The sequence below is a fragment of the Macaca nemestrina genome, chromosome 2 (assembly GCF_043159975.1).
Source record: "Macaca nemestrina isolate mMacNem1 chromosome 2, mMacNem.hap1, whole genome shotgun sequence".
NCBI lineage: Eukaryota > Metazoa > Chordata > Mammalia > Primates > Cercopithecidae > Macaca > Macaca nemestrina.
The window spans coordinates 57098689-57126624 of NC_092126.1; the positions used below are offsets into that span (position 1 = coordinate 57098689).

A 27936-nucleotide genomic window follows, 5' to 3' on the forward strand; every position below is an offset into this window, starting at 1 on the left:
ACTTCCGTTTTGCTTCCGTAGCGCAGCGCAAGAGGGCGGGCCATTTAGCATCACAAGCAGCGGTTTCTGGTGACGTCACCGCGGACGACCCCGGTGATCTGGACGGTGGCGGGGGTCTGGTTTTGTCTGATACCCCTGAGTTGTTTACCTTTGTACCTCTGGAGCAACAGCCAGCCAAAGGCCCGTAGATTTTCTTTCGCTGGGCCCAGCAAGTGAGCCAATGGCTTTTGGTTTTTACTTTCTTACTCCTGGTAAAATCCGCAATTTTCTTGCACTTAGTAAACGTTGATTGAAACGAAAGAACCCGTGGATCAGTTCGCCGTCTTCTAAAACTCTCTAAAAAATGAGTTCTTCTTAAGTCTTGAAAACAGCCTGACAATCTTTCAAACATATAATTTAAAACACCCTTAACCTCCTTGAAAGTATTGTCACTATTTACTACATTTATCCAATAGTGTAAGATGAGCGTGTCTAGCCAAATTCAGTGCAGAGCTCTTAGGCAATGTAAATAAACTACTTTGAAGATTCATATGTTCATTTGAAACCATATACTGTTTATTAACCAGAACACTTGAGTGTTTTGTGCAAGCTATTCTTGAATAATCAAGTAATTGGGCCACACAGGCTTGGATGTTCACCAGGAGATATATAGCTCATGTTATGGTTAACTGATGTAAAGGTGCTGGGAATACTCACTGAACAAAGCAAGTATGGCATTAACTTTCATTTGCCTACAGTCTTAAGGGAAAGACAAAGGCTATCTTTGTGCAGTGAATTAAGAAAGGGAAATGTATGCCAGGAAGGGGTCTACGATACACCACTGTGACTTAAATAGTCCCAGCTACTCGGGAGGCTGAGGCAGGAGAATGGCGTGAACCCGGGAGGCGGAGCTTGCAGTGAGCTGAGATCCGGCCACCGCACTCCAGCCTGGGTGACAGAGCGAGACTCCGTCTCAAAAAAAAAAAAAAAAAAAAATTATTTTGAGCAAAGACATTTGAGTTTCTGAAATCTACCTGTCTAAACGCAGAACCACGCGGAAAAATTCAAATCAATCTCCTCCCTGGGAGGGAAACCAGGGAAGACTGACTCTTATCACTGGATGCTAGAAGCTGGCAACACGCTTGAATAGACATTGTCGCAAAGCTATCATATCTGGCATCTGTTTTAAGGTGTCATTTATTTTTTCTAAAAGTCATTTGTTTTTTCCATAAGTGCTGTTTTCCCCTTCCCTTTCCCTTTTAAGATGGTAGATAAGCCGGAATTCTGCCTCCCTGAATCACCTTTTTCTGTGAACTCTATTATGTATGTGGTTAAGTCTGCCTTTTCTCTTGCTAATCAGTTTTGTCACTTTAACTCTGGGACCTGCAAACACTGAATCTAAGAGGATAGACAAAAAGTTTTCCTCCCTAAGAGGCATGAGATATTACAGCAAAAGAATTTAATTTTGGAGTTAGGTGAGTTATGCAACAACTTTTGACATAAGTAGGTTTTTGCCAGACTAATGGGCAGAAGAAAAGTATGACAGGTGTAGAGAACAATATGTAAAGACAGATGATGATGTGAAACATCGGAGAGCTTAGACAACTACCCTGAATCTTAAAGACTGATAGGGAAGGCCAAAGAGGTAGATAGGGGTCTGATTATGGACAACCTTATGTGCCACTTCAGGAACAGTGGTATGTTATAAGCAGAGGAGTGGTTATTTTGACTGCTTCAATTAGAAATAAATAGCGGAGACAAGAGTGGATACAGGGAAACTAGTTAATGTGCTATGATGTAGAGGAGGCAAAATGGGATGACAGGGCATTACATATGGAAATAATTGGAATCAGGGGACATTAGAAGATAAAATTAATTTGATGATTCATTGAATGTGGAGAATTAGAAGAGTTAAATGACTCCAAGTTTAAGATTTGAATTATTAACACATGAAGAGACACATTATATCCTGAGACGAGAAATATAGGACAAGGAACATTTTGGGGGTGGGGGGCAGAGTGAGTTAATGTGTTTTATTTGTACATTTCAACTTTGAGGAACTTATGAAACATACAAACAGAGTATCTGGAAAGCAGTTGGCTATAAGAGTTAAAAGCACAGAGGCCGGGTGTGGTGGCTCATGCCTGTATCCCAATACTTTCGGAGGCCAAAGTGGGCAGATCACTTGAGGCCAGGAGTTTGAGACCAGCCTGGCCAACATGGTGAAGCCTTGTCTCTACCAAAAATACAAAAATTAGCTGTGCATGGTGGTGCATGCCTGCAATCCCAGCTACTCGGGAGGCTGAGGCAGGAGAATCACTTGAACCAGGAGGTGGAGGTTGCAGTGAGCCGAGATTGTGCCATTGCACTCCAGCCTGGGCAACAGAGCTAGACTCTGTCTCAAAAAAAAAAAAAATAAAAGAAAGAAAAGAAAAGTTGAAAAGTGAAGAGCACAGAGAGAGTAGACTGAAATTACATGTTTTGAGAGTCCTTGGCACATGTGATTAAGGTCATAGGAATAAATAATTTCTACAAAAGCATCCCAATTGGACACTCCTAATATGAAAAGTATGTCAATTGTCTAAGAGATGAGATTGAGTAGGCATATTGAAGATGATAGGGGCCAAGTGGGAAGAAAATGGTGAGAGTGCTATGGGCTAAATCTTTGTGTTCATGCAAAATTCACCATGAAGCCCTAACTCCCAGTGTGGCTGTAGAAGAGGCCTCTAAAAAAATGTAATTAAATCAAAATGAGGTCGTAAAGGTGAGATCCTGATAAAAGGTTTACTGCCCTTCAAAAAGAGGCATCAGAGAGCTAGTTCCTCCCTCTCAGAGGAAAGGACATGTGAGGACAAAACAGCCATCTATGCTCCAGGAATAGCTCCGTAAACCAAAACTAAAATTCTTCCTATTTTATTTTATTTTATTTTATTTTATTTTATTTTATTTTATTTTATTTTTTGAGATGGAGCCTCACTCTGTTGCAGTGGCACGATCATGGCTCACTGCAGCCCTGAAATCCCTGGTTCAAGCTATCCTCCCATCTTAGCCCCCTAGAGTAGCTGGGACAATAGACGTGTACTGCCACACCCACCTAATTAAAAACATTGGTAGAGATGAGGTCTTCCTATGTTGCCTGGTCTGGCCTTGAACTCCTGGGCTTAAGCAATCCTCGTGCCTTGGCCTCCCAAAGTGCTGGGATTACAGATGTGAGCCACTACACCTTGCCCCAGAATAAAATTGGAAGCCCTCCCAACCAACTGAATGGATCCATTCTCTCAGCCAAGAGCATTCTAAAGTAAACCTGAAATATTTGTTCAGGCCATGATGGGAATGGGAGGTTGGACATGCCTCGTTATACCTTCCTTCCTTTGGAATCAGGTATGGCTGACCTGTATTAACGTTGAAGTAGAGACCTTAAGATTGACAAACGGACTCTTTCTAGCAATATGATATCAACATAGCAGTAGGTCCTGAAAGAAAGTATTTTACCCCAAAATATATTTCTTTGACATATTTTGAAACAGCCCTTCAAAGCTGTCTCTCATGGGGAAAATTACATTCTGTAGAGAATCTCCTTCCCTTTCCAGATCTTCTCCATGATCCAGGAGAGGATTAACTAAGAGTCTGGAACCTTTTTAAGTTGAATAAGAAATAGTTACAATCTCTTCTTTCTGAAGTCTGCTACCTTGGAGGCCTTATCAGCATAATAAGAACCTTGGTCTCCACAACTCACAACTGGGTTAACTTATCTTAACCCAGACAGTCCCTTCTGTTGATTCCAGGTCTTTAGATAAACTCTTTCAATCAGTCAGAAAATCTTTGAATTCACCTATGACCTGGAAAACTCCCTCCTCCTTTGAGTTGTCCAACCTTTTCAGATGGAATCAATGTACATCTTACATGTATTGATTGATGTTTCGTGTCTCCCTAAATATATAGAACAAAGCTGTAGCCTGACCACCTTGGACACATGTTCTCAGTATCTCCTGGGACTGTGTCACGGGCCATGGTCATTGGCATCTGGCACAGAATAAATCTCTTCAAATGTTTGAGAGTTTCACTCTTCGTTGACAGCTCTCATTAGGAATTGTATTAGCTGGCACCTTGATCTTGGACTTCCTAGTTTCCAGACTTTAAGAAACACATTTCTGTTGTTTCAGCTGCCCAGGCTGTGGTATTTTGTTATGACAACACAAACAGACTAATACAGAGAGTAAGGTTGGAAGAGAATTAGTGTTTATTTGTCACTTAGCATTTGCTAGGTATTAGACTAGGTGACAGGCATTTGTGGCAGAATAATGGCCCCAAAGATGTCCTTGTGTGTTTTTTTGTGGGGGGGGCTCTCACTCTGTTGCCCAGGATGGAGGGCAGTGGCATGACCATGGCTCATTATAGCCTTGACCTCCCAGACTCAAGCAATCCTCTCACCTCAGCCTTCCAAGTAGCTAGGACTGCAGGTGTACACCACCATGCCTGGCTATTTTTTTTTTTTTTTTTATCTGTAGAGATGAGGTATTGCTGTTGCCCAGGTTGGTCTTGAACTCCTGGGATCAAGTGATCCTCCCACCTCAACCTCCCAAAGTGCTGAGATTACAGATGTGAGCCACTGTGCCTGGCCGAGATGTTCATGGAAACTCCCTGGAAACTGTGAATATATTACACGGCCAGGGGAAAGTAAGGTTGCTAATCAGCTAATGTGATAATTAATTTCATGTGTCAACTTAATTGGGCTAAGGGATGCTCAGAGAGCCGGTAAAACATTATTTCTAGGTGGGTCTGTGAGGGTGTTTCTGGAAGGGATTAGCGTTTGAATTAATAGACTAAGTAAAGAAGATCACCCTCATCAATGTAAGTGTGCTTGATCCAATCCATTGAGGGCTCAAGTGGAACGAAAAGGTGGAAGGCTAATTCATTCTCTCTTCTTGAGCTACGATATCCATCTCCTGTTCTTGGACATCAGCACTCTGTTCTCAAGCCTTTAGGCTTAGATTAGAACTATACCACCAGCTTTCCCAGGTCTCCAGCTTATAGAAAGCATATTGTGGGACTTCTCAGTCTCCATAATCTTGTGATCCAATCTCATGATATAGCTCAGTTTCTGTGTATCTATAGCTATCCTATTAGTTTTGTTTCTCTGGGAAACCTGATGAATGCAGCTGACTTTAAAGTAGGAAGATATCCTGCATTATCTGGGTGAGCCCTATGTAATCATAAGGGTCCTTGAAAGTAAAAGAGGGTGGCAGAACAGAAGGTCATAGTGATGTGACATAAGGATTTTACTAACTGTTGCTGGCTTTGAAGATGGAGGAAGGGGTCACAAGCAAAAGAATTTGGGCAGCCTCTAGAAACTAGAAAAGAAAATAGATTCTCCCCCAGGGCTTCCAGAAAGAATAGAACCATACTGATCCTTTTGTAGTTCATGAGCATGATCATTGGGTATTCATATGCACGTGTGAGATGTGCCACCCTCTAACCTTGTTATGACATCGGCACATTGCTCATCTAACATGAAGAAAAATAAATAAATAAAAAGAAATACAACAATATTGACCCCTTGATTTTAGCCCAATGAAGACTGTTGTCAAAACATTATGCTACAGAACTTTAAGATAGTAAATTTGTGTTAGTTAAGACTCTGTAGTAATTTCTTATGGCTACACTAGAAAAGTAATACAATTCCTTATCTCATTTCACACAATCCTCATGACAGCCCCAGAGAAAGTTAGCATTATCTCTATTTTCTGATACAGTCTTTTATTGCCCTTCACCTCATGTTTGCTGATCCTAAGTCGATTCTTAGTTATAAATATGAAATTACTGTTTTCCATACTTCTTCAGCATGAACTAGCACTTAAGGTATTACTTGAGGCTATTCCTTTAGGTGAACACTTTAGGACAAATGTCACTGTAGTAAAAATCTGCACAAAAGGAAGATTTTCAATGAAAGACCTGAGAGATGTTGATGGGAAGGAAAATGTCAGTTGTTACCTACTTTTTCTTTTTTCCCTGTCTTCATCAGAACCACGAAATTGTTTACACTACCTAATGCCAGAAAACAAACAGAATGGTTCATTATAATTGCCATTGTTTCTCTGACTGGTCCTCTGTTGTGTACTGTTCTTTGGGCAGGCAACTAAGATGTCTCTTCCAAATGTCCCCTTCATTAATGATGGCCTGGGCCACAGAATGCACAGCCATTGCTTTCAAACCCACAGCATTTGGTGTCCAGCTCCTGCTCTCCCCATCATACCTGCTGTCCAGCCTGGAATGCAGCAAAGGTGAGCCACACAGAACCACACCACCACTGGAAACTGTCACAGTTTTCTCAGGATCAGGGAATCTTTTATTCATTTTTTTAATCTGAACCCTGTGAAACAACTCTTATATAATTTATTCATAGCTGTAATATTCATAAAGGCATGGGGGTGAAGGAGATTTTCTTCAGTGTTTTTGGAAAATGAAACCTTTAACTTCTACTTCCACTTGGAGGTGGGGATAGGGACATGCTGATAAAAGTGACTGTACCCTTCTATAGAATGTAAAATCTAGCTGTGGACTGGAACACCTACACATAGCCTCTCCATTTGATTTCTCTGTGTGGCCTAGTTTGAGCCTCCTCACAGCATTGCAGCTGGATTCAAGAGCAGGTGTCACCAAGCAAGGTAGAAGTACATAACATTTGACATCTTTATGGACTAGTCTCAAATGTCACATAGCATCACTTCCTCTATGTTTTACTAGTTGAGACAGTTACAGGTGTCCACTTAGGTTTAAGGGTGGCTAGGGCCTTAGCACACCATGGGAGTATAGAGCCAAAGTCACATTAGAAGAGCAGGATGCAGGAATTAGGGATCAGCCTGGGCCACACAGGGAGACCCTGTCTCTACAAAAAATCAAAAATTAGCCAGGCATCGTGTTGCAAAGCTTGTGGTCCCAGCTACTTGGGAGGCTGAGGTGGGAGGATAGCTTAAACCCAGGATATCAAGGCTGCAGTGAGTGCATTCATGCCACTGGACTCCAGCCTGGGCAACAGAGCAAGACTCTGTCTCAGGAAAAAAAAAATGGAAGAAGAGAAGAGCATGTGGAATGGAAGGAAAACAATTCTAGAAAAACACTATGCTAGGTGAACCAGATATTTGTATGAACAAATGCCATTTCTGTCTACTAATTCCATCTGTTTCCCACAAAAAAGAAAACAAAAATTGTGACTTTGTAAGGTCATAGGGTTTCAAGATCCACATTAAAAACCTTCTTGAGAGATTTTCATAATGTATTTTCCTTTTAAAACTACACAATCTCATTAAATTGGTGGATTTTCCTCACCTAGTGTAAACATGCAATCTTAGATCTTAGGAAAAAGTATTGTGAAAGAGTACTAAGAAATTTTAATGAATAGAACTTTTTTTAATTTAAAAAGGATAATGAAAATATAAGGCCTTTTAAGGTTCAGTTAGCAAGTAGATAATGTAACTTTACCACGCTAAGTAGTTAACCATGGCTTTGTCTAAACTCCTAATATTTTTTGACCTGACATTAGAAAGTTTTTGGGGCTGGGCATGGTGGCTCACGCCTGTAATACCAGCACTTTAGGAGGCTGAGGCAGGGGGATCACTTGAGGTCAGGAGTTCAAGACCAGCCTGGACAACATGGTGAAACCCCATCTCTACCAAAAATTAGCTGGGTGTGGTGGCAGGTGCCTGTAATCCCAGCTACTCAGGAGGCTGAGGCGGGAGAATTGCTTGAACCTGGGAGGCGGAGGTTGCAGCGAGCCGAGATCACACCACTGCACTCTAGCCAGGGTGACAGAATGAGACTCTGTCTCAAAAAAAAAAAAAAAGGAAGTTTTTAGAAGTTGTAATTTTACTAAGTGGTAGAGAATACAATTTACCTCTGAGGCATATTTTTTCCCTTATTCTTGAAAAATTACCCAGTGAGACTACATATATGTGAAGGTAGAGCAAAGGTCTTCCTCTATAACAAAGTGTTTCAAAAACAACATGCCTTCGATTATCTAAACTGCTCTATATAACATTGCAACGGATTGTGTTCAAAGTTGTTTTATATTTGGATCTTTGACTGCTCAATTCTGGAAAGTGATTGCCTATTTTTGAGAGGAATATATGTTTCTATGCCTGTGTATGAATGTTTGTGTATATGTATTCTCTATATATTTGAAATTAAGACTTCAAGGCTGTAGGAAAGACTAGCAGATATGATCTTCTTTGTACTTTAAGCTATAAAAGAGATTGTATAAACAAACCACCTTACATTTGGAGCACTGTAGTCTGAACTAGAGTGTTGAAGTCACAGATTCAGGGTTAAGACCATACAATTCAAAGTTGGGAAAATGTATCGTTGTTCAATTACTGTGTGCAATGCCTCTGCCTCTGCAGCTTATAAAAATGGGCAGGGAGCACTATTTACATTCTATTATGGTACAGTATGTGATTGTCTAGTTGGTTATAGGGCATGCAACAGAGACAGACTTGCTAGTTCTTCGCCATAGTTTGGGTTCTTCTTCATGTACACAGCTAGATATATTTCCTAGTCTTCTTTGGAATCAGCTGTGGTTCTGTATTGAGTTCTATCCAATAACAGAGGCTGCAATGACTGATGTGCAGTTCTTCCGAGCCAGTCTCACCAAGCACTCCAGTGCAGAATCCTTCATGTCTTTTTCCCATCTGTCGGCTGATGCAGATGAGCAAAATGATCATAAGAACCATACATTAACATTGTAAAACTACATGAACCTAGACCCCTGAGCCATATCTTAAAGAAGAAAGGAATGATAAGGAACATTCATTTAACTGCTGCTGCTCTCTGCCTTCCAAATCTTGTACAAATGCCTTTCATTGTTAGATGCTAAACCTGAACTTTGCAGAAAAGAGGGTCTTGGAAACAAAGTTTTCTGTCTTCTAGCCTCTGTGATACATAGAGGAGTGGAGAAACATTGAGATATTGCAGAGTATTGACAGAAAATAAATGTGATAATTGTTTTTCCCTCAAGCTATAGGCTTCATAGGCTTTTTTTTTTTTTTTTTTGAGACGGAGTCTCACGCTGTTGCCCAGGCTGGAGTGCAGTGGCGCGATCTCGGCTCACTGCAAGCTCCGCCTCCCGGGTTCCCGCCATTCTCCTGCCTCAGCCTCCTGAGTAGCTGGGACTACAGGCGCCGCCACCGCGCCCGGCTAATTTTTTGTATTTTTAGTAGAGACGGGGTTTCACTGTGGTCTCGATCTCCTGACCTTGTGATCCGCCCGCCTCGGCCTCCCAAAGTGCTGGGATTACAGGCTTGAGCCACCGCGCCCGGCCAGGCTTCATAGGCTTTTAAGAAATGTGTGATTTATTTCATGTTACCAAGGAAATCCTCTCCACTTATTGCATCAGAATACAATTCTAATGCCATCTCTACTACTACCACCCTAAACCTAACCAACATCATCTCTAGCCTAGACTATTAGAATAGCCTAAGTGTTCTTTCTGTGGTGGTTTTTGTGTCTGTACAGTCTTTGGCCCTTGCAATAGACAATCCTTTTTGAAATCAGATCATGTCACTTTTTTGCTCAGAGCCCTCCGATGGCTTTTCACTTCATTTAAAACAAGACTCAGTGTTCATACCTGGTCTGCAAGGCACTAATAGCCCGTCTCCTCCTGCTATTATCTGTTTGCCTTTATCTCCAACCACTTTCTCCCTTTCTCACTCAGCTGCATTCACATTGACCTCCTTAATGGTTTCAGATTCCAAAAGCCACACTCCTACTTCTGGATACTTGCTGTTCCCTTTGCTGGGACTGTGATTTCCCTAGATAATCACATAGCATGTTTCCTCACTTTATTTGAGGCTCTGATGAAATATTACTTTATCAGTGAAGGCTTTTCTGACTAAATTATTGAAAACAAACACTCTTCCCATATTTGTCCCTTTATTCTAATTTTACTCTTTGGCCATTGTTACCTCTGGTCCCTATTTTCTGTCAATACACTTAATACCAGCATACATATATATGTACCACACACTTATCACTACCATATGTATATATGTAAATGTATAGAAAAGAACGTAACCTATCCAAAGAGAGGTTTGGCGTTTGTCCTCAGCTTCTGGGGAGGTAATTTCTAAGCCCTTGGAATGTCATGGCTGAAGAGTATCTTTGTTTGTCTGGGGGCCTTGGACCAGCAGATAGTAACAATGTGTTTTGGAGAGGGGACTTTTGGGCATTCTGTATCAACTTGGCCTCCTGGAGAGCCTGAAAGAGACATCAGTCATGTGAGTAGTCAGCCATGCTTACCCTTGCTCCCACCATGATGCAGCCCCAGTAAGGACTCTGGACACCAAGGTTCAGTTGAGCTTTTCTGCTTGGCAGTATTCTGTGCAAGTTGTCACACATCGACGCCAAAGAAAGTAATGCCATCCATGACTCCATGGGGAGAGTACCATAGAAATTCCACATTTACAACTTTTCCTAGACTTGGCTCTGTGACCTCTTCTCTAGGCTGATTTTATTCTGTGTCCTTTTGCTGTAATAAACCATAACCATGAGTACACAGTTTTCTATGAATTCTGTGAGCCCTTCTAGTGAGTTATTGAAACTAGCAGTGGTTTTGGGAACTCCTTGAATTTGCAATTTGTGTCACGAGTGAGAGCAATCTTGTGTGGACTGTGTTCTCTGACTTTGTGGTTGTCTCAAACTCAGTAAATATAAATACATATATTTGTTTTGTTTGAGTTTTGTTCAAAAGTTATAAAACCAAGTACCTAGAACAATTTTTAGTATGTCGTAGTCATTTATTAAATATTAGAATGAAGAAATGAATTAGGGTAGCTGAAAAGTATAAGAAATTAAGAGAAAATTGATTTATAAAATCCAATATTACAGACACATGTCAAGAAAAGCTTCCAAAAATGCATAACTAAGACTTTTTATTATATTTTAAGTAATATGGTGGCATTTGCTATCTTCAAAGAGTTGCCTCTGTCAGTCACAACTCTCAGAAGTCTTAGGGATTATGGATTAGGTGTTTATACTATTAGGGAGTTTTGGGGATTACGTATTTGCAGTTTATAGGAGTCACCACCAGATGGTGATATTTTTATTAGGTAACAAGAAGTTTTTGCCTTCAGATACATCAATTTATAGAGAAAAGAGATAACTATACAAAATAGAATATTTATTAATAAGAAGAACAATATAACTATACAAGGGTAAGGTATTTGGCTATATCACAATATATCTATAAAGGTATTCATTTCCTCTACTAGAAACACTTTTATAATCAATCACTCTACAGAGTAAGTAGACTTAAGTGAACTTGTGTAGTTTAGTCTTCTCCTCCCTTAACAAGGATTTGGAGCGCCATTCATGCTTAAGCACAGCTCTAGTAGATTTTTCTTGTATACTTAGCTATTGTTGGCTTGGAATTTGAAGTGTTACATGTTAGTAATATGATGCTGATTAGCCTTTCAAACTATGACTTTGGGCTAAATAATCCTGGTGTTGTTTCAATGCAGCAGAATTTTTATGTGCATCCATTATACAGTTAATTCAACAACCAAGTGCAATTAAATGGGAATATCTTAATTATTTTTCCAATTCCCCTAGTTTAAACTTTTGTTCAGTTAAAATAAAATGAGAGGGAAAATGGGCATTACTATCTTCTATCTATTTCTTAATGCTCTTTAAACCTTGATTTCGGTTATAATCTCTGTCCCATTCAAATTGCTGTGCAGTTATAAAGAATGTGTTTGCCTCCAAGTCTTTGCTGTTTTTCAGCTTTATTATGATCCTGTGTCTAATTTACTTTTTGCCTGAAATTGCATTTTAAAGCAGCAATATCACCTTTCTCTTTCAGAAAATTATACATCTAAATTTAAGATATCAAAGCCTATCTTTTACAAAGCATTATTAGAATATTCAATTCAATTTTTCTTTTATAAAGACATTTAATGCTACTGATTTATAATATCTGATTGATCTGTTCATTTGTCACTGTGTGAAAATAGCTGTTAATATTGGTGATACAGTCTTTTAAAATAAAATATATTTGTAATGAGAATACATTTGACTTTGAATTCATATGTTACACATTATTTGAGGCTTGCTTTACAAACATTATTAGTGGTAATACATATGTTTCCCAAATTTAGACAACTAGATAATGAGAAGTTAAAGATTGAGAAAGTCCATTGAGATAATTATTTTGAAAATGACTTGTCCTTGTGGCAACAAAACACCCTTTGAAGATGAAACATTCTGAAAGCCCATGTCAAGCAATTTTGAATTCTCATTCAAGCTAAAAAAGTAGAAACAGAAATAAATCATTCTAAAATACAATTCATTCATCTGTAAATAAATAGAGTATATGAGTGAGGGGAGGGGCACAAAGTCTAAGACCACGTAAAGTGTCAACTTAGTAACTTTGGAAAATAAACTTTTAGGTAATATATTTCATATATGTTTATAGGAAGGTTAGAATAAAGCAATTTGAAGAGAAATCAATTTATAATTTTTGAAATACACATTGCTATTATTCTGCCAAGGTGATTCCTGCATTTTTGCAATGTAATGCCTTCTAGAATTGTCTTGAAATGTATGTCTTACAATCACTTAATAAAATAGGTTCAATTGTTTCTTTGAGACAACACGTCTTTAGAGAAGAAACAAAGAAGCACCTAAACTTGATATAATATTTGAAGTAAACTTTTCTGTTTCAAGAATAACTAAGAAAGTTTGCCCAATCCATAGCTTCAAAAACAGATACTTCTGTTTTAGACTTACAGGATTTTGGACTGCTGTATCCAGAAGCCTACCATGTTTGAAGGCACCTCTCAGAACCGAATCTGCCAGTATTTTCCCCCAATTTCCACTCAAGTTAAAAAAATTTAGGAAAAAGTATACAATTATATGATTACAACTTTTTTCCAATAATGTTTGAATTAAAGATACTTCTAATTCCACCTCTAACACACAACATACTTGTTTTATGAGATAGTCTTGACATACTGAAAAGATGAAAGGAACACTGTTATAGGTAAGAAAGAAAGAAAAAACAGTAAACAATTTGTATTTGGTAGAAATGAAGGAAACAACTATTTATAGACTAGGAACATGCATGTTTCCCAGTTGGAAGCTAATTTTTCATTTTACAGAAGAATGTAAAGCTAAAGCAGTAAGTGTAATAAGCTTGTTTTGCTAGCCACATTTAGGCAAGTTCCTTCAAATACAATTTGGAGTTTTGTTACATTCCTTCCATTCCCAAAATTTCTCTTTTTACCCCTTTGCAGTAAAGGCCAACATTATATGTAGAAACATATGCATGGAACAGTATAGTAACTGAGTTTATACAATTTTCTGTTTACTAGGAGGTTGACAAACAAGCAAAAACACTAGTAAAGTAGGCCAAGATTTGATTTAGAACAGATTTTAATTACCACAGTGTGTGATCTCTAGCTAACACATCAAATGCACTTAATTGTTTACACTAGTTCTAGTTGTTCCCACAAAAAATTAACTATTAAATCAGTAAAACTTATGTAAACCAACAAATAAAAGGAAATCAGTCTCATAACAAAGGTGTTAGTTTCACAGCTGACGTTGCAGATCCATTCTTGCTGCTGTTAGACCAAATACCCATTAACTACCCTTGCTTTCTTCCTCTCTTTTTCTGTAAGCTTTATTTAACAACTGGATTTCCTCCTGATAGCCATCCCTCTCTTGATGCTGCCTTTTACTATTCTGCCTGTGTGCTTCTACGGTGTCTGGAATGGAGATATTGATATCACCATCAGGATTACTGGTGGGCAAAAAGAGGGAGTATGAGGCAGTTTCCCCTAGATCACAGGAAACAAACCTGTTTTCTTTCCTGGAGTAACGTAGGGATGGAGATCTGACTTGTGTGGAGGACTGGCTGATGTTACTAATGATTGACACAGTGTCCAAGGCCTCTTCATTATCGCAAATTTCAAGAACCTCCAAGTGTATTTTCACACTGGTATCTGCAAACGTGGATGAAGAATCTTCTGAGTTTGGTTCATGGCCAACACTTTTGGATCGATAGACTTCTATTTTCTTAGAGGCTGGAGTTATTTTTTGCCCTTCTGCGCTTACCTCATAGGTAGAAAGAGATAGGGTTTTCCCTGTAGGTGCATGGAGAGACACAGTCCCCTGGAATGCACACAAAGGAATGGCAAGGGCACCACCGGAACGCTGGGGACAAAACAGAATTGTTATTATTGAAAGCTAGTTTCTGAGGCTGAGACATTTAGAAATTCATTTTGTTCATCAGAATGATAAAAGTTTTCTATTTCAGATCAATTTCCCTAGAAACATTTTATAGATATGGGATTTAAATACTGCCACCGAAGCACCATACGTCAGTTTCTCCTAGGTCAAATCAGACATTTAATGAGGGTAGTTAGGAACATTAATTTGAAGATAAGGGCCATATCTCCCCAGTTAAAGGCAAAGGTGTGTACTGATGGGAAGCAATAGATGTTTTCAAAGGCAGAATTTGAACATAAAATTGAATGCATATTTACAATCTGAAATTGCTTTTATATTTGTGATACACACTCAGTTACATTAAAATGTTTGCAAAAGTTGGAAGAAATGTAGACTGTGTTATCAACATGAACTTTTTTTTTTTTCCTGTTTGGTATGCTAGAGTAAATGATAATTGTGAAACTGTGACTTAAGGACAAAAGATATTTCAACTGTTAGGTTTGAGTATACATAAGAGGAACCAAATGTCACCAGAATTATGCTACGGTGTGCTTACTTTTCTACAGAGAAATCAGTCATTAAAGTAAATCCAATAATAAAGAATACTATTCTACCTCTTTCAAAAACTTGCCTAAAAGTGTAAACCTTTTCTATTATGCTTTGTGTATTAAGATTTTTTAAAAACTGTACTTACCACTGAAAGGTGCTTCAGAAATGTAGAAAATAAGATTGATTCTTAAAATAGTCTGTACTTTTTATTGCTGATTCATGTGTTCATACTTTCAACTGACATGTTTTGATTTTTGATTATGTGTTAGTCCCAGAAGATGATAATGTGCAAAACTTCTAGAGCAGTAATTCTCAAAACTGAGTCTCCAACTCAGGATCATCAGCAGCTTCTGGTAACTTGTCAGAAATACAGGTTTTTAGCACTATCCCAGACCTACTCAATTAGGTCTCAACCCAGGTACAGGGTCAAGCAATCTGTGTTTTAACAAGCCCTTTATGTGATTCTGTTGCATAGTAAAGTTTGGGATCACTTGCTCTAACTAAAGAAATGTTGTAGTCCAAAAAAATAAATAAATAAATAAGGGGGGGTGGTGGTGGTAGAGGTACACAGACACTTTTTATGTAAGTGCCTACCACCTGTAAAGCCTACAGTTACTAATTGGATTGGCCTAAGTGTGTCTGTCCACCTGGGGAACTGGCATGGGAGATAATGGCATTTTTCCAACTTAGGATGACCAGCTGTCTCAATTTTCCTGGGACTGTCCCATATTTAGCACTGAAATTTCTGCATCCCAGGAAATCCCCCAGTCTTAGACAAATGGGCAGGAGTCGGGACAGTGGGAGATTGATCACCCTACTTGCTATGGGCATTTTCAATCTGGACCCAACAGTGGCTAGAGGAAGACTGGTTCTCACTATTGGAGAACAGTTTAGATTATTTTCTATTTAAAGAAGTTTTAAAGAGGATGAATTTCATTAGGGGTGCCTTCATGCTCTACTTCTTGAATTGAGAGTCTACAGAAAAATACAGTGTGGGCTGTGAGACATATGATCATTCTTTCCTGGTTATTCTCTGTGAGGGGGTCTTGAATTCTCTTTACTCATAAGGAGACCTAGAAACCTAACTGTAGAGTCTTGCACTCTAAAGTTTTGGAAATTTTGAAAATTTACATTGTAATGTTCAGTCCAGCCGTCTGCCAAGGAAAAGAACTTCATTGACTCTACATGTGTAATGCTGGCTGAAGTAAGAGAGACAGAGGAACCACACAGGTTCATAACAACATCAGACTATTAATATTTGAGTGGTGGCAACTTCTGGCAAAAGAAAAGTAGGTTTCATTCCTATTATTGTACATCCAGTTATTAAACATTTGCTAAGTAAGGATGTACATGATTCTGAGGTTGCATTGGATGTATGGAGATGCTACCTCTTAAGACCCCACAGATGATTGGATGAGAAAGTCACATAAAGAAACAAAATAAAAATTTTAGTTCTAAATGTAGTAATTGAGAGATAGGTACCAAATACTATAAGGTCCAAGAAATGACTATTGTGGGTAGGGAGATTTCATATTGTGGAGAGGGGACACGTGAAATTGATCTTAAAAATCAAAAAAAGATTTACAGGTTTTTTCGTTTGTTTGTTTTTGAGACAGAGTCTTGCTCTGTCTGTCTTGCTCAGGCTGGAGTGCAATGGTGCCGTCTCGGCTCACTGCAACCTCCGCCACCTGGGTTCAAGTGATTCTCCTGCCTCAGCCTCCTGAGTAGCTGAGACTACAGATGCATGCCACCACACCCAGCTAGTTTTTGTATTTTTAGTAGAGACAGGGTTTCACTATGTTGGCCAGGTTGCTCTCGAACTCCTGACCTCGTGATCTGCCTGCCTCGGCCTCCCAAAGTGATGGGATTACAGGTGTGAGCCATCATGCCCGGTCAAGATTTATAATTTTAAAACCTTGCTTTCTGAGTGATAAATCACCAGTTAAAGGGTTATACTGAAAACTTTCCATCCTGAGAAAACATTTTTGTTATCAAAGACTGAAACTTCTGTTTTTTTTCTGAATAAAAATTGACTGAAACATTATTCAGTCAGAAAAGTTGACTGTCATTTAATAATACCTTTCAATAATGTGAATTAGAAATTTAAGAATATTATTATTTAATAATGTGAATTATAAATACAGCCTAAGAGACATAGTTAATTTGAAAGCTGAACTTTCTGACATTTTAATTTATTACAGAATAAAAAAACCACCCAAACTTGGTGCTTAAAAAATGTTTCTAAAACTTAATAATGTGATGAAAAAAATGAGTTATTAGACAGTACCCAGCAGTATAGGCATGGCTATCTTAAAGAAACTTTTGCTAGAGCTTTAACAGCATAATTGTGTCATTATATGTGCCAACTTGCTTCACTGATAAGTAGTTGATACAAAAGCAAAAGTAACAAAGAATTTTTCTGCACCTGATTTTATGCATCCATACAATGCAGATTTCAATAACTTCCCCATGCTAACCTTACCTTAAAATGAACGAACAAGCTTTATTGAACTATTAAATGACAGCTCATTAAAATTGGCATTTGAGAAATGCATAGTGCCAGAGTTTGGCTATATATGAAGTCTGATTTTTCTGAAAGAGCACACAAAGTCTCAAGTTACTAAAATCATTTCGTGAAACATTCTTATTCAAACGAGTAGTGTTTATTTGAGAGTTATAGAGGTAAAACCACAGACAACAACCACAAAAATAAACAACGTAATTAAAAAATGGCCAAGAAACTTGAATAGACATTTCTCAAAAGAAAATATGCAAAAAGCTGAGAAGCACATAAAAAGATGCTCAGCATCACTAATCATTAGACAAATGTAAGTCAAAACTATAATGAGATACCACCTCACCCATTAGGATGGCTACTATCAAAATTGAAAATAAATATTGTTAAGGATATAGAGAAATTGGAACATGTGAGCACTTTTGGTGGGAATGTGAAATGGTACAGTTGATATGGAAAATAGTATGGCATTTTCTCAAAAAATTAAAAAATAAAATTATCAAGTGATCCAGGAATTCCAGTTCTGGGCAGAGACTCAAAAGAATTGAAAATAGGGTCTCAAAGGTATATTTGTTCATAGCAGCATTATTTATAATAGGTAAAATATGAAAGCAACCCATATCCATTGATGAATAAATGGATAGCAAAATACGGTATATATATATAGCATATATAATTATATGTTATATAATAATACATTAATATTAATATATTATTAATTAATTATATGTTATCTATCATGCATATAATATTAATATATATTGTATATATAAAATGGAATATTATTCTCCTTAATAAGAAAGAAAATTTGGACATATGCTACAACACAGAAACTTGAAGGTATTATGCTAAGTGAAATAAGCTAGTCACCAAAAGACAAATACTGTATGATTACAGTTACATGAGGTACTTAGAGTAGTCAAAATACAAAGACAGAAAGTAGAATGATGGTTTCCAGGGGCTGGAGGGAAGAAGGAATGGAGAGTGATTGTTTAATGAGTAGAGTTTCTGTTTTGCAAGAGGAAAAGAGTTCTGGAGATGAATGGTGGTGATAGTTGCACAGCAATATAAATGTACTTAATACCACTGCACTCTACCCTTAAAATCAGTTAAGATAACGGCCGGGCGCGGTTGCTCACGCCTGTAATCCCAGCACTTTGGGAGGCTGAGGCGGGTGGATCACGAGGTTGGGAGTTCGAGACCAGCCTGACCAACATGGTGAAATCCTGTCTCTACTAAAAATACAAAAATTAGCTGGGCATGGTGGCATGTGCCTGTATCCCAGCTACTTCGGCGGCTGAGGCAGAAGAATCGCTTGAACCTGGGAGACAGAGGTTGCAGTGAGCCGAGATCACGCCATTGCACTCCAGCCTGGGCTACAGGGCGAGACTCTGTTTCAAAAAAATAAAAAAAATATTTAAGATAGTAAATTTCATGTGTATTTTACCACAACTAAAAAACGAGGGTAAAACACAGAGACAGATTATATAGAAACAGATCTAAGTGTACATCTTTATATTATTAATTCAAAATTGATAGGTTAGTTTTGGCAAAACAGTACTGACTGTAATTTGGTTTTTAGTTATGCTAGTTTTGAAAGTAGTAAATGTAAAAATTTGGTTTGGTTTTAGATTTGTATAAGAACTGTAAGTGTAAGAAGTTTACACCAATTTTATTTGTATATCTTTAAGCAAAATCACAAAAACTTGATTTGACAGAGAGATTCATAAAGTTTTTTCCTTTGTAAGAGACTAGTATATTATTTAAGTTAGAGAAACATTTCTCTAGGTAAGAGAAAATAGGAGCTTGAACTGAAAGAGAAGTAAAACTGAAAAGAAGTAATATTTGTATGATACAAGGAGGAAGCTGACAGAATCTTCCATCTCTCTTAGGAATGTGGGGTGAAGACTACTATAGAGTTAAAAGCTAAGAGATTGGGAGGCCTAGGTGGGCGGATCACCTGAGGTCAGGAGTTGGAGACCAGTCTGGCTAACACGGTGAAACCCCATCTCTACTAAAATTGGAAAAATTAGCCGGGTATGGTGGCGGGCGCCTGTAGTCCCAGCTACTCAGGAGGCTGAGGCAGGAGAATGGCGTGAACCTGGGAGGCAGAGCTTGCAGTGAGCCGAGATCGCGCCGCTGCACTCCAGCCTGGATGACACAGCAGGACTCCATCTCAAAAAAAAAAAAAAAAAAAAAAAAAAAAAAAAAAAAGCTAAGAGAACAAACTAATTGAACCACTATTATGTAGTAAGAACTGGGTTAGCCAGTAACTCCATAGCAATGCAATAATGAGACTTTCATACCTTAAGAGCACATAGAATACAGAAATGCTCAAGCTCATGAACAATTGCATGTCCATGTGTTTGATGCTAAAATAGACCCAGGCTGGGGTATTATGAGACAATGGAATGGGGTGCCTAACGTAGGTGGGGTGAGAAAAAAAGAAGACTTGAGAATCCTTCCCAGAGCAGGGCTCAGTTTTTATAGATAATATCCATATTATTGTCTAACATTGTTCTAGAGGTCCTAGCTGTGCAAAAAATCAAGAAAAAAATAAGACATATATATAATGAGTAAGAAGAGACAACATTATTGTAATTTACAGATGAAATATTATCTTCCTAGAAAATTCTAAAGAAGTAATCTAAAAATATTAGGGAGTTTAACAAGGTGGCTGAATTTTAGGTAAAAAATATTAAGAAATCAATAGTTATTGCCAGTTGAAAAATAATTTTTAAAAGGTACCATCCAAAATAGCAACAATACTATAGAAGTATGTGAGACTTTATGAAGAAAAAACAGCAATAATAAATGAAATCTTGAATAAGAGAGAAAGAATAATGTTTCTGCATGAGAAAACTTTCTCGCGACTACGGCAGTTTTCTTTTAGTTTACTGATTTAATACAATATTAATAAAAGTTCCACTGAAATTTTGTTTTAGAAGTTCCTCTTAAGATATAGTTTCAGGGGTAAATGCTTGCAGATAACCAAGAACACTTGGAAACAAACAATAAGGTGGATTCCCAAGTATAATATGTAGCTACAGCAATTAATACAGGGTGTTCATTGCAAGATTTGGTAAATCCATGAAGGAAAATATACAGCCAAGAAAGTAGATATAGTATATGCTGAAGATAGCATTTCAAAATAAGCAGGGTAATTATACTTTAAAAAGAAACAAACAAAAAACAGAATAAATTATTCAAATAAACTTTTTACATATTATTCATTATCCATTACAAAATTAAGTTAGATAGCTTTCTGATGTTACATGCAAACATTTAAAAAAATTCTTCTTAATAATTATTTTAAAGTGCTGAGTGAATACGACCTTTCCAAATCTGGAATGAAAACTGGAAACCACAAAGTAAAAGATGGACAGATTTCATTGCAAAAAACTTTAAAATGTCTACATAGAAATATATACTATAAACAAAAGTGAAAGACTAAAGGCAACCTAGAAGAATACATTTGTAGTCCATATAGAACAAAGTTGAATAGTGATACTATGGAGAATTCTTCTAAATCAGTAAGATAAACAGTCTGGCAGAAAAATGGAAAAGGGAAGTGGGCAAAAAACAATTAAAGAAAAATGGAGAGTAAACACATAAAAATATGTGCAATTTTACCAATTATTTTATTTTATTTTATTTTATTTTATTTTATTTTATTTATTGAGACAAAGTCTCACTCTGTTACCCAGGCTGGAGTGCAGTGGTACATGTGATCTCAGATCACTGAAACCTCCACCTCCCGAGTTCAAGTGATTCTTGTGCCTCAGCCTCTCAAGTAGCTGGGATTACAGGGGTGCCCCACCAGGACTGGCTAATTTTTGTACTTTTAGAAGAGATAGAATTTTGCCATGTTGGCCAGGCTGGTCTTGAACTCCTGACCTCAGGTGATTCATCCTCCTCAGTCTCCCAAAGTGCTAGGATTACAGCTGTGGCCACTGTGCCCGGCCTTACAAATAATTTTAAAAGTAACTAAAAACAATGGTCATTTTAGCTTTTCAGAATGCCCTCCATAAAAGGTAAACAGAAAAAAAAACCCAGCAGAAATAAAAAGATTGATGCCATCTTTAGAGTACATTTTGATTGTATTTGACTATAAAATAAAAATTACATATGCTTACCATTGACCCTATGTCTGTGAGTTGGTTCCTCCAAATACCAGAACATCATAATGTTAGTTTATTTCAGCACTTTTGTAAGCCCCAAATTAGAAACAGTCTAAAGATCTACATTTAGAAAATAGTTAAATAAATTGTGATACAGTCATGTCCTGAAAAGCTATCTTGAACAGCTGAGGGAAGGCTGTAAGTTCTGCCCGGGTAAAATAATTTCCATACATTTTAAGATATAAAAGCAAGCAAATTGCAAAACAATCTGTGCACTATGATCTAGTTTTCTTGTTAAAAATCTAGTTTTCTTGTTAAAAATAATCATGAGAAATCAGCCCAGAAAATTAAACATGTATAGGAATGAAAATAGATTCACAGACATACAAGCATACCTATATATGACAGGCATAGAAAAAAGTTTGAAAGGCTACACACCAAGAATTGTTTCCTCTGGGAGTGAATAGTGGCTTGGCATTTCACTTTCAGTATTTCTATATTTCTAAATTATCTTCTTATGATCATGATCACTCTTGATCAAGGAAGTTTATTAGGTAGCGAAGGAGGCAGAGATTACAAAATATTGCTAGAAAGGCATCCAGGATGTAGGGGCAGGGTACTGAGTGTGTTGCCGATGCTGGATGCTGGTAGTTAGCCGCAGGGTTCATCATCTGGAGTATGTGTTGGGGTTTGTTCTATTTTTAGGTTAAGAGACAAGAGATAAGCTGGGTAGAGGGCACTATTTCAAAAATTTGCCCTAATGGTTTGGTTGACTAGAATGAGAGTCTCAATTGGTGTATAGCTAATTTCCCATTCACATTTAAAAAAAAAAAGAAAGAAAAAGAAAAAATGTAGAGAATGGCACTTATGACAGGAAAGAAATATTTTAAAATTATCTAAAAGGAAAAGTGATTAAAATAATCCTATGGTTCTAGTAAGACAAATATATATAACACTCTCAAAGTGTCCAGTGTCTGTAATAAGTCAGATTATCCTCACTAATTTTACTGGAAAACTATTATAAACATTTGAGTCCAACAAGCCGCCAATGTAAAGTTCAAATAAAGAGTCTCATCTCAGGAAACAATAACAACAAACAAGGAAATACCATACAACTTGAATCACAAACCACAATGTAGCCAACAAATTTGAAAATCATTCAGAAAGTTTAAGGACAGTTTCAAAAAGAGACTTCAAAAGTAAAAGGCAATAGTATCTTAACAGAAAATGAACATTAATTGAAAGAAGTAGAATATGATACAAAAACTGTTAATATTGGTTTATGTTCATGTTTGTAATGGGTTGAATAGCATCCCCTTCCAAATTCGTGTCCCCCTGTAAACTGTGAATATGACCTTATTTGGAAATAGGGTTTTTGCAGGTGTAAGCAAGTTGTATGAGGTCATACTGAGTGAGGATGGGCCTTATGCAGTGACTCTTATCTTTATAAGAAGAGGGAAATTTGGACGCAGATGTACCTGGGGTAAGACAGTCATGTGAAGATGCAGATAACAATTGGAGTTATGCTGTCACCAGCCAAGGAACACCAAAGATTGCTGGAGCCACCAGAAGCTAGGGAGAGGCAAAAAAGGATCCTCCCCAAGAGCTTTCGGAGGGAGCATGGTCTTCATGACACCCTATTTCAGACTTCTGGTCTCTAGAAATGTGAGACAACACATTTTTGTTGTTTTCAAACATCTTGATTTGTGATAATTTGTTACGGCAGCCCTAGGAAACTAATTCAATCTTGTATGCAAACATGTACAAAAATACATTTGGAAAAAAACTTATTTTTAAAAGTCCTACAACAGACCATCTTTTTCTGGACACTGGGGCTATGTGGCCATTTCTGTCAAATCCACATATAATGTAATCTCTTCAAAGGAAGCGAACATTCCCTTGTTGATCTTTATCTTCTCTGCTACCTATAACAGTGTCTGGCATATGACAGGCCCTCAAAAATATCGGTAGAATGGATAAACAAAAGTGTGCATAAATTGGCAAAACTGACCTCATGTCCTTTCCAGATTCCATATTTTAACTTTTCGTGCAAAAATAGGATCATCTTTTAAAACATTGCTGTTTAACATTTATATTTAAACAGCCCTATATAATAAATGATGATAGTTACAAATACATCAGAAGGTCATATTAGAACAGATTGTTTTTATCAAAATAAAATATTATGGCACTGAATTGTATGTGAAAGTTATTGCATGACAAAGAATGATAGATTCAGAGAGCATAGAACGATTCATTTTGTAGTCTCTGCTTTCTTTTTGTTTAAAAGTCTATGAATTAGCATATGCTGTCAGGAATAATGATAATCCATTATTGCTATATTCTTGAGTGTAGGTGGCAAGGAGCTTTTTTATTTGGTAATAAAGAGCAGTCTTTAAGCCACACAAATGCTCCAGGAGAAGAGAGCATGCCATGTAAACACATTAGCACCCATAATCTCCTGTGATAATTGATTCAGACTTACTGACCTTGGGCACATTGAATGTTTTGATTTCTTCACTATGAGCCTCCGGGTGAATTCAGGGTGAAATTTTAATATAAAAAGAGTTGCTGCAAATTTTTTTCCTAAGGTGGTGAAGTAGTCTGTTGATAATCTGAATCATTCCAGTTTTAGAAAGACATAATATAGCACCTAGGATCATGGCACTTAGCAGAAACTATGGCATTTAAATTTCTTATTTTATGAAACAAGAACTCACAGCCAGAGAGATCAAACACTTGCCCAGGGTCACATAGGTTGTATCAGGACTGGCATCAGGACTCAGTTTTCTTAACTCTCAGTTAAGTGCTCTTTCTATTATTTGTATCATGTTGTTATTTTAAAATAAATCTGCTCTAGCTAAGAGTCAGCTGTAGGTTTTCTGCCCTGCAAGGTAGAATTCTGTCACTAACTCATGAGTAACCCAAATGACTGACAATTTTAATCTCAATTAAACTCATATAGATGATCGTTAGGTGACTTGGGTGACTTTAGGCCTCTTAAAGTACAGACATTGAGGAATTAAAATGGAACACGACCATTTAAGATGGTTAGTAGAGATAGGGACATTGAGAGTGGAAAAAAAATAGCATGAAGAACAAGAACTTTGTGAGAAAAACAAAAATAGATTTTTAATAATTTACTTTTTGGACTTTATTTTTTATTCAATATGCAAAACTATGTGGTTACTGTTTTCACGTATTCAACTCACAGAATATACCTTGTGTCATTCTGTCATTTTCATTTAAATGTTTAATGAACACAAATTAGAGAAAACACATGAATTCCTCAAGGAAAGAGAGAACAAGGGCAAGAAAATGAGGGCCTTCATCAAGGGTCTATAAGAGGCATGAAAAATGCTAAGAATTTTAACACATTTCACATTTAATCCTCAAAAGGTTCAAGTTACAAATTAAGGTTTTTGTTTTCTTCTCTTTTTCTTTTTACTTTCCTTTTTTTGAGATAGAGTGTCACTTTGTCACCTAGGCTGGAGTGAGTGGCATGATCTTGGCTCACTGCAATCTCCACCTCCTTCAAGTGATTCTCATGCCTCAGCCTCCCAAGTAGCTGGTATTACAGGTGTACCCCACCATGCCTGGCTAAATTTTTGTATTTTCAGTAGAGACAGGGTTTTGTCATGTTTGTCAGGCTGGTCTTGAACTCCTGACCTCAGGTAATCTGCCCACCTTGAAGCCACAGCGTCCGGCCAGCTTATTCTTTTTAAAGATGAAAACTCTAACAACTGAGTAACAGATTTTTAGGATTGATATCCATCCCCCAAAATATTTACTGATCCTGCTGAATAACAGCCATGTATCAACCTTCTTGCTAAGCAGTTTCTATGTACTTTCTTATTTAATATACACAACCACCTTATAAAATAGAAAGAGTAATTATCCTGAACTCGTAGATGATATAATTGAGTCATAGGGAGGTAATAAGGGAAGGTAATGAATATATATTAAGTGTCTAGTATGTGCTGGCACTGCACTTGGCATTTTACATATTGTATTAGTTGGTTCTCATGCTGCTAATAAAGACACGCCTGAGGCTAGGTAATTTATAAAGGAAAGAGGTTTGATTGACTCACAGTTCAGTGTGACTGGGGAGGCCTCAAGAAACTTGCAATCATGGCAGAAGAGGACGCAAGCACATCCCTCTTCACATGGTGGCAGCAGGGAGTGCTGAGCACAAAGGGGAAAAGCCCCTTATAAAAATCATCAGATCTCATGAGAATCCACTCACTATCACGAGAACAGCAGCATGGGGGTAACAGTCCCCACGATTCAATTACCTCCTACCGGGTTCCTGCCATGACATGTGGGGATTATGGGAACTACAGTTCAAGATGAGATTTGGGTGGGGACACTGCCAAATCATATTACATGTGAAATCTACTACAAGTGAAATATATAATATTATCACGTGGGTGGTAAAATTATTTGCATTTTGCAGACAAATAAATTTAAATATGAAGAGATTAACTAACTTGCCCAGGTAATACAGGAAGGTAAAGTTTTAACTATGATCTAAATTCAGCTCACATTCCAAATCCTTTCCATGATGCCACTGAGGGTCTAAGATGAATTGGAGAAAGGAGAGTGTGGTAGAAGAGAGCACCAATAGAAGGTTTTTAAAATCATACATGGAGAGAAAAAACAAGATCTGAACTTCCATAGGTAGCAAAAATGGCAAACGTGGGATGGGCTATAGAAGTATTGCAAAGGCAAAACTATTGAGGCTGGGGAGGGTCGTGGGGAAGTACTGCTGTGGAGTCGCATACACCGGAGTCACTATCTCTATAATCCTTACTTCTCTAAGCCTCAGTTGTCTCATTTGCAAAATATAACAATTAAATGAGTTAATGCACGTGAAATGATTAGGGGAGTGCCTCATACATAGTGAGTGCTCCATAAATGTTAGTTATTATTGGAAGGTGAGTAAGAGAGAGGAATCTAAGATGTTTTTAAGGTTTCTAATCCTAGTGTCTAGTGCCAATAGTTGAGACTAGAAAGAGGTAGATAATAAAACATGATTTCTACAATCTTTATCTCCGAATTAGACAGCAGATTCCTCTGCAGGAGTTTATTCTTATGGTCTAAATAAACCAATTAAAAGCCAGACATTGGCAGAATGGATTAAAAACACAAATCAATTATATATTGTCTATAAGAAATTCATTTCATATATAATAATATAAGCAGGTTGAAAGTAAAAAAAGAAGATTTATCATGCAAACATCAATCAAAGGAAAAACAAGAGTGGTTATAATAATACCAGATAAAATAGGCTTCTGACCAAATAAAGCTATCAGAGACAGGGAAAATTACTATATAATAATAAAGTGATCAATCCACTTGGAAGACATAGCAATCCTAAATATGTATAGAGCAAGCAACAGAACTGTTAAATATGTAAAGCAAAACTGATAGAACTGAAAGGAGAAATAGTCAAATTTACAAATAAGTTGGAGACTTCAACACCTCTCTCTCAACAATTCATAGGATAACTAGAAAGAAATCAGCAAGAGTGTAGAAGAGCACCATTAATCAATAAAATCTAATCAACATTTGTAGAAAATGTTATGGATAGAAAATGTTTATTTATAGGACACTCCATCCAACAACAACAGAATACACATTATTTTCAAGTGCCCATGAACCATATACTTAGATAGACCATATCTAGGTCATAAAACAAACCCTAAGGAATTTAAAAGAAATACAATTAAACAGTGTGTTCTCTGACCACAACAGAAATAAGGTAGAAATAAATAGCAGAAGATAGCAAGACAATCTCCAAGCTCTTGGAAACTAAAGTAAACACTTCTAAATCATCTAAGAGTTAAAAAGGGAGTCTTGAGGGAACTAATAAAAAAAAGTGAAAGAAAATGAAAATGCAACCTATTGAAATTTGTGCTAGGGAAGATCTGAGAGAGAAATTTAAAGCACTAAATGCATGCATTACAAAAGAGGAATAGTCTTAAACCAATAGTCTAGCCTCCCACCTTGGTAATCTAGAAGAGGAAGGGCAAACTAAACTGAAAGCAAATATAAAGGATGAAATAGATAAAAGCTGAAATCAATGACATTGAAAACAGAAAAACAAAGAGGAAATTTATGAAACAAAGTTTTTTTTTTTTTTTAACAGATCAATAAAATTGAAAAATCTCTAGCAGCAGTGACAAAGAGAAGACACAGATTACCGGTATTAGGAATGAAACAGGATATCACTGCAGGCTCTGCAGCCATGGAAAGTATCATAAGGGAGTACTACAAACACCTTTACACATTTAAATTTGACAACTTACATGAAGTAGATTGATTCCTTGAAAAACACAAACTACTACAATGTGCCTAATGCAAAATAGATAATTTGAATATCCCTGTAACCATTAAGATAATTAAACTCGCAGTTTAAAAACCTTCAAAAAGAAACCTCTCTGGGCTCATGTATTTTCTCTGGAGAAATCTAGTAAGTATTTAAGTAAGGATTAATATAAATTCTGCACAATCTCTTACAGAAAATGTAAGATGAATGAATACTTCTTG

General features: G+C 37.2%; 1 protein-coding gene, 1 long non-coding RNA gene and 1 other non-coding gene across 3 annotated transcripts in view; 2 read left to right on the forward strand and 1 right to left on the reverse strand.

Moving 5' to 3' along the window:
* Nucleotides 1-64: 64 nt before the first annotated feature.
* On the forward strand, nt 65-27802 carry LOC105499003 (uncharacterized). The gene is made up of 3 exons (XR_011619820.1): nt 65-212; nt 6112-6260; nt 27536-27802. It is a non-coding gene; the product is annotated as an uncharacterized lncRNA (long non-coding RNA).
* LOC112423033 (small nucleolar RNA U13) lies at nt 5387-5490 on the forward strand. The gene has a single exon (XR_003013482.1). It is a non-coding gene; the product is annotated as a small nucleolar RNA U13 (small nucleolar RNA).
* The window catches only part of LOC105499004 (G protein-coupled receptor 149), a 90604-nt gene continuing 72230 nt past the window's right edge, over nt 9563-27936 (reverse strand). Inside the window, exon 4 of the mRNA XM_011771391.2 lies at nt 9563-14184. Coding sequence (XP_011769693.2) covers nt 13612-14184 — 573 coding nt within the window. The 3' untranslated portion in view covers nt 9563-13611. The remainder of the gene's footprint in view (nt 14185-27936) is intronic.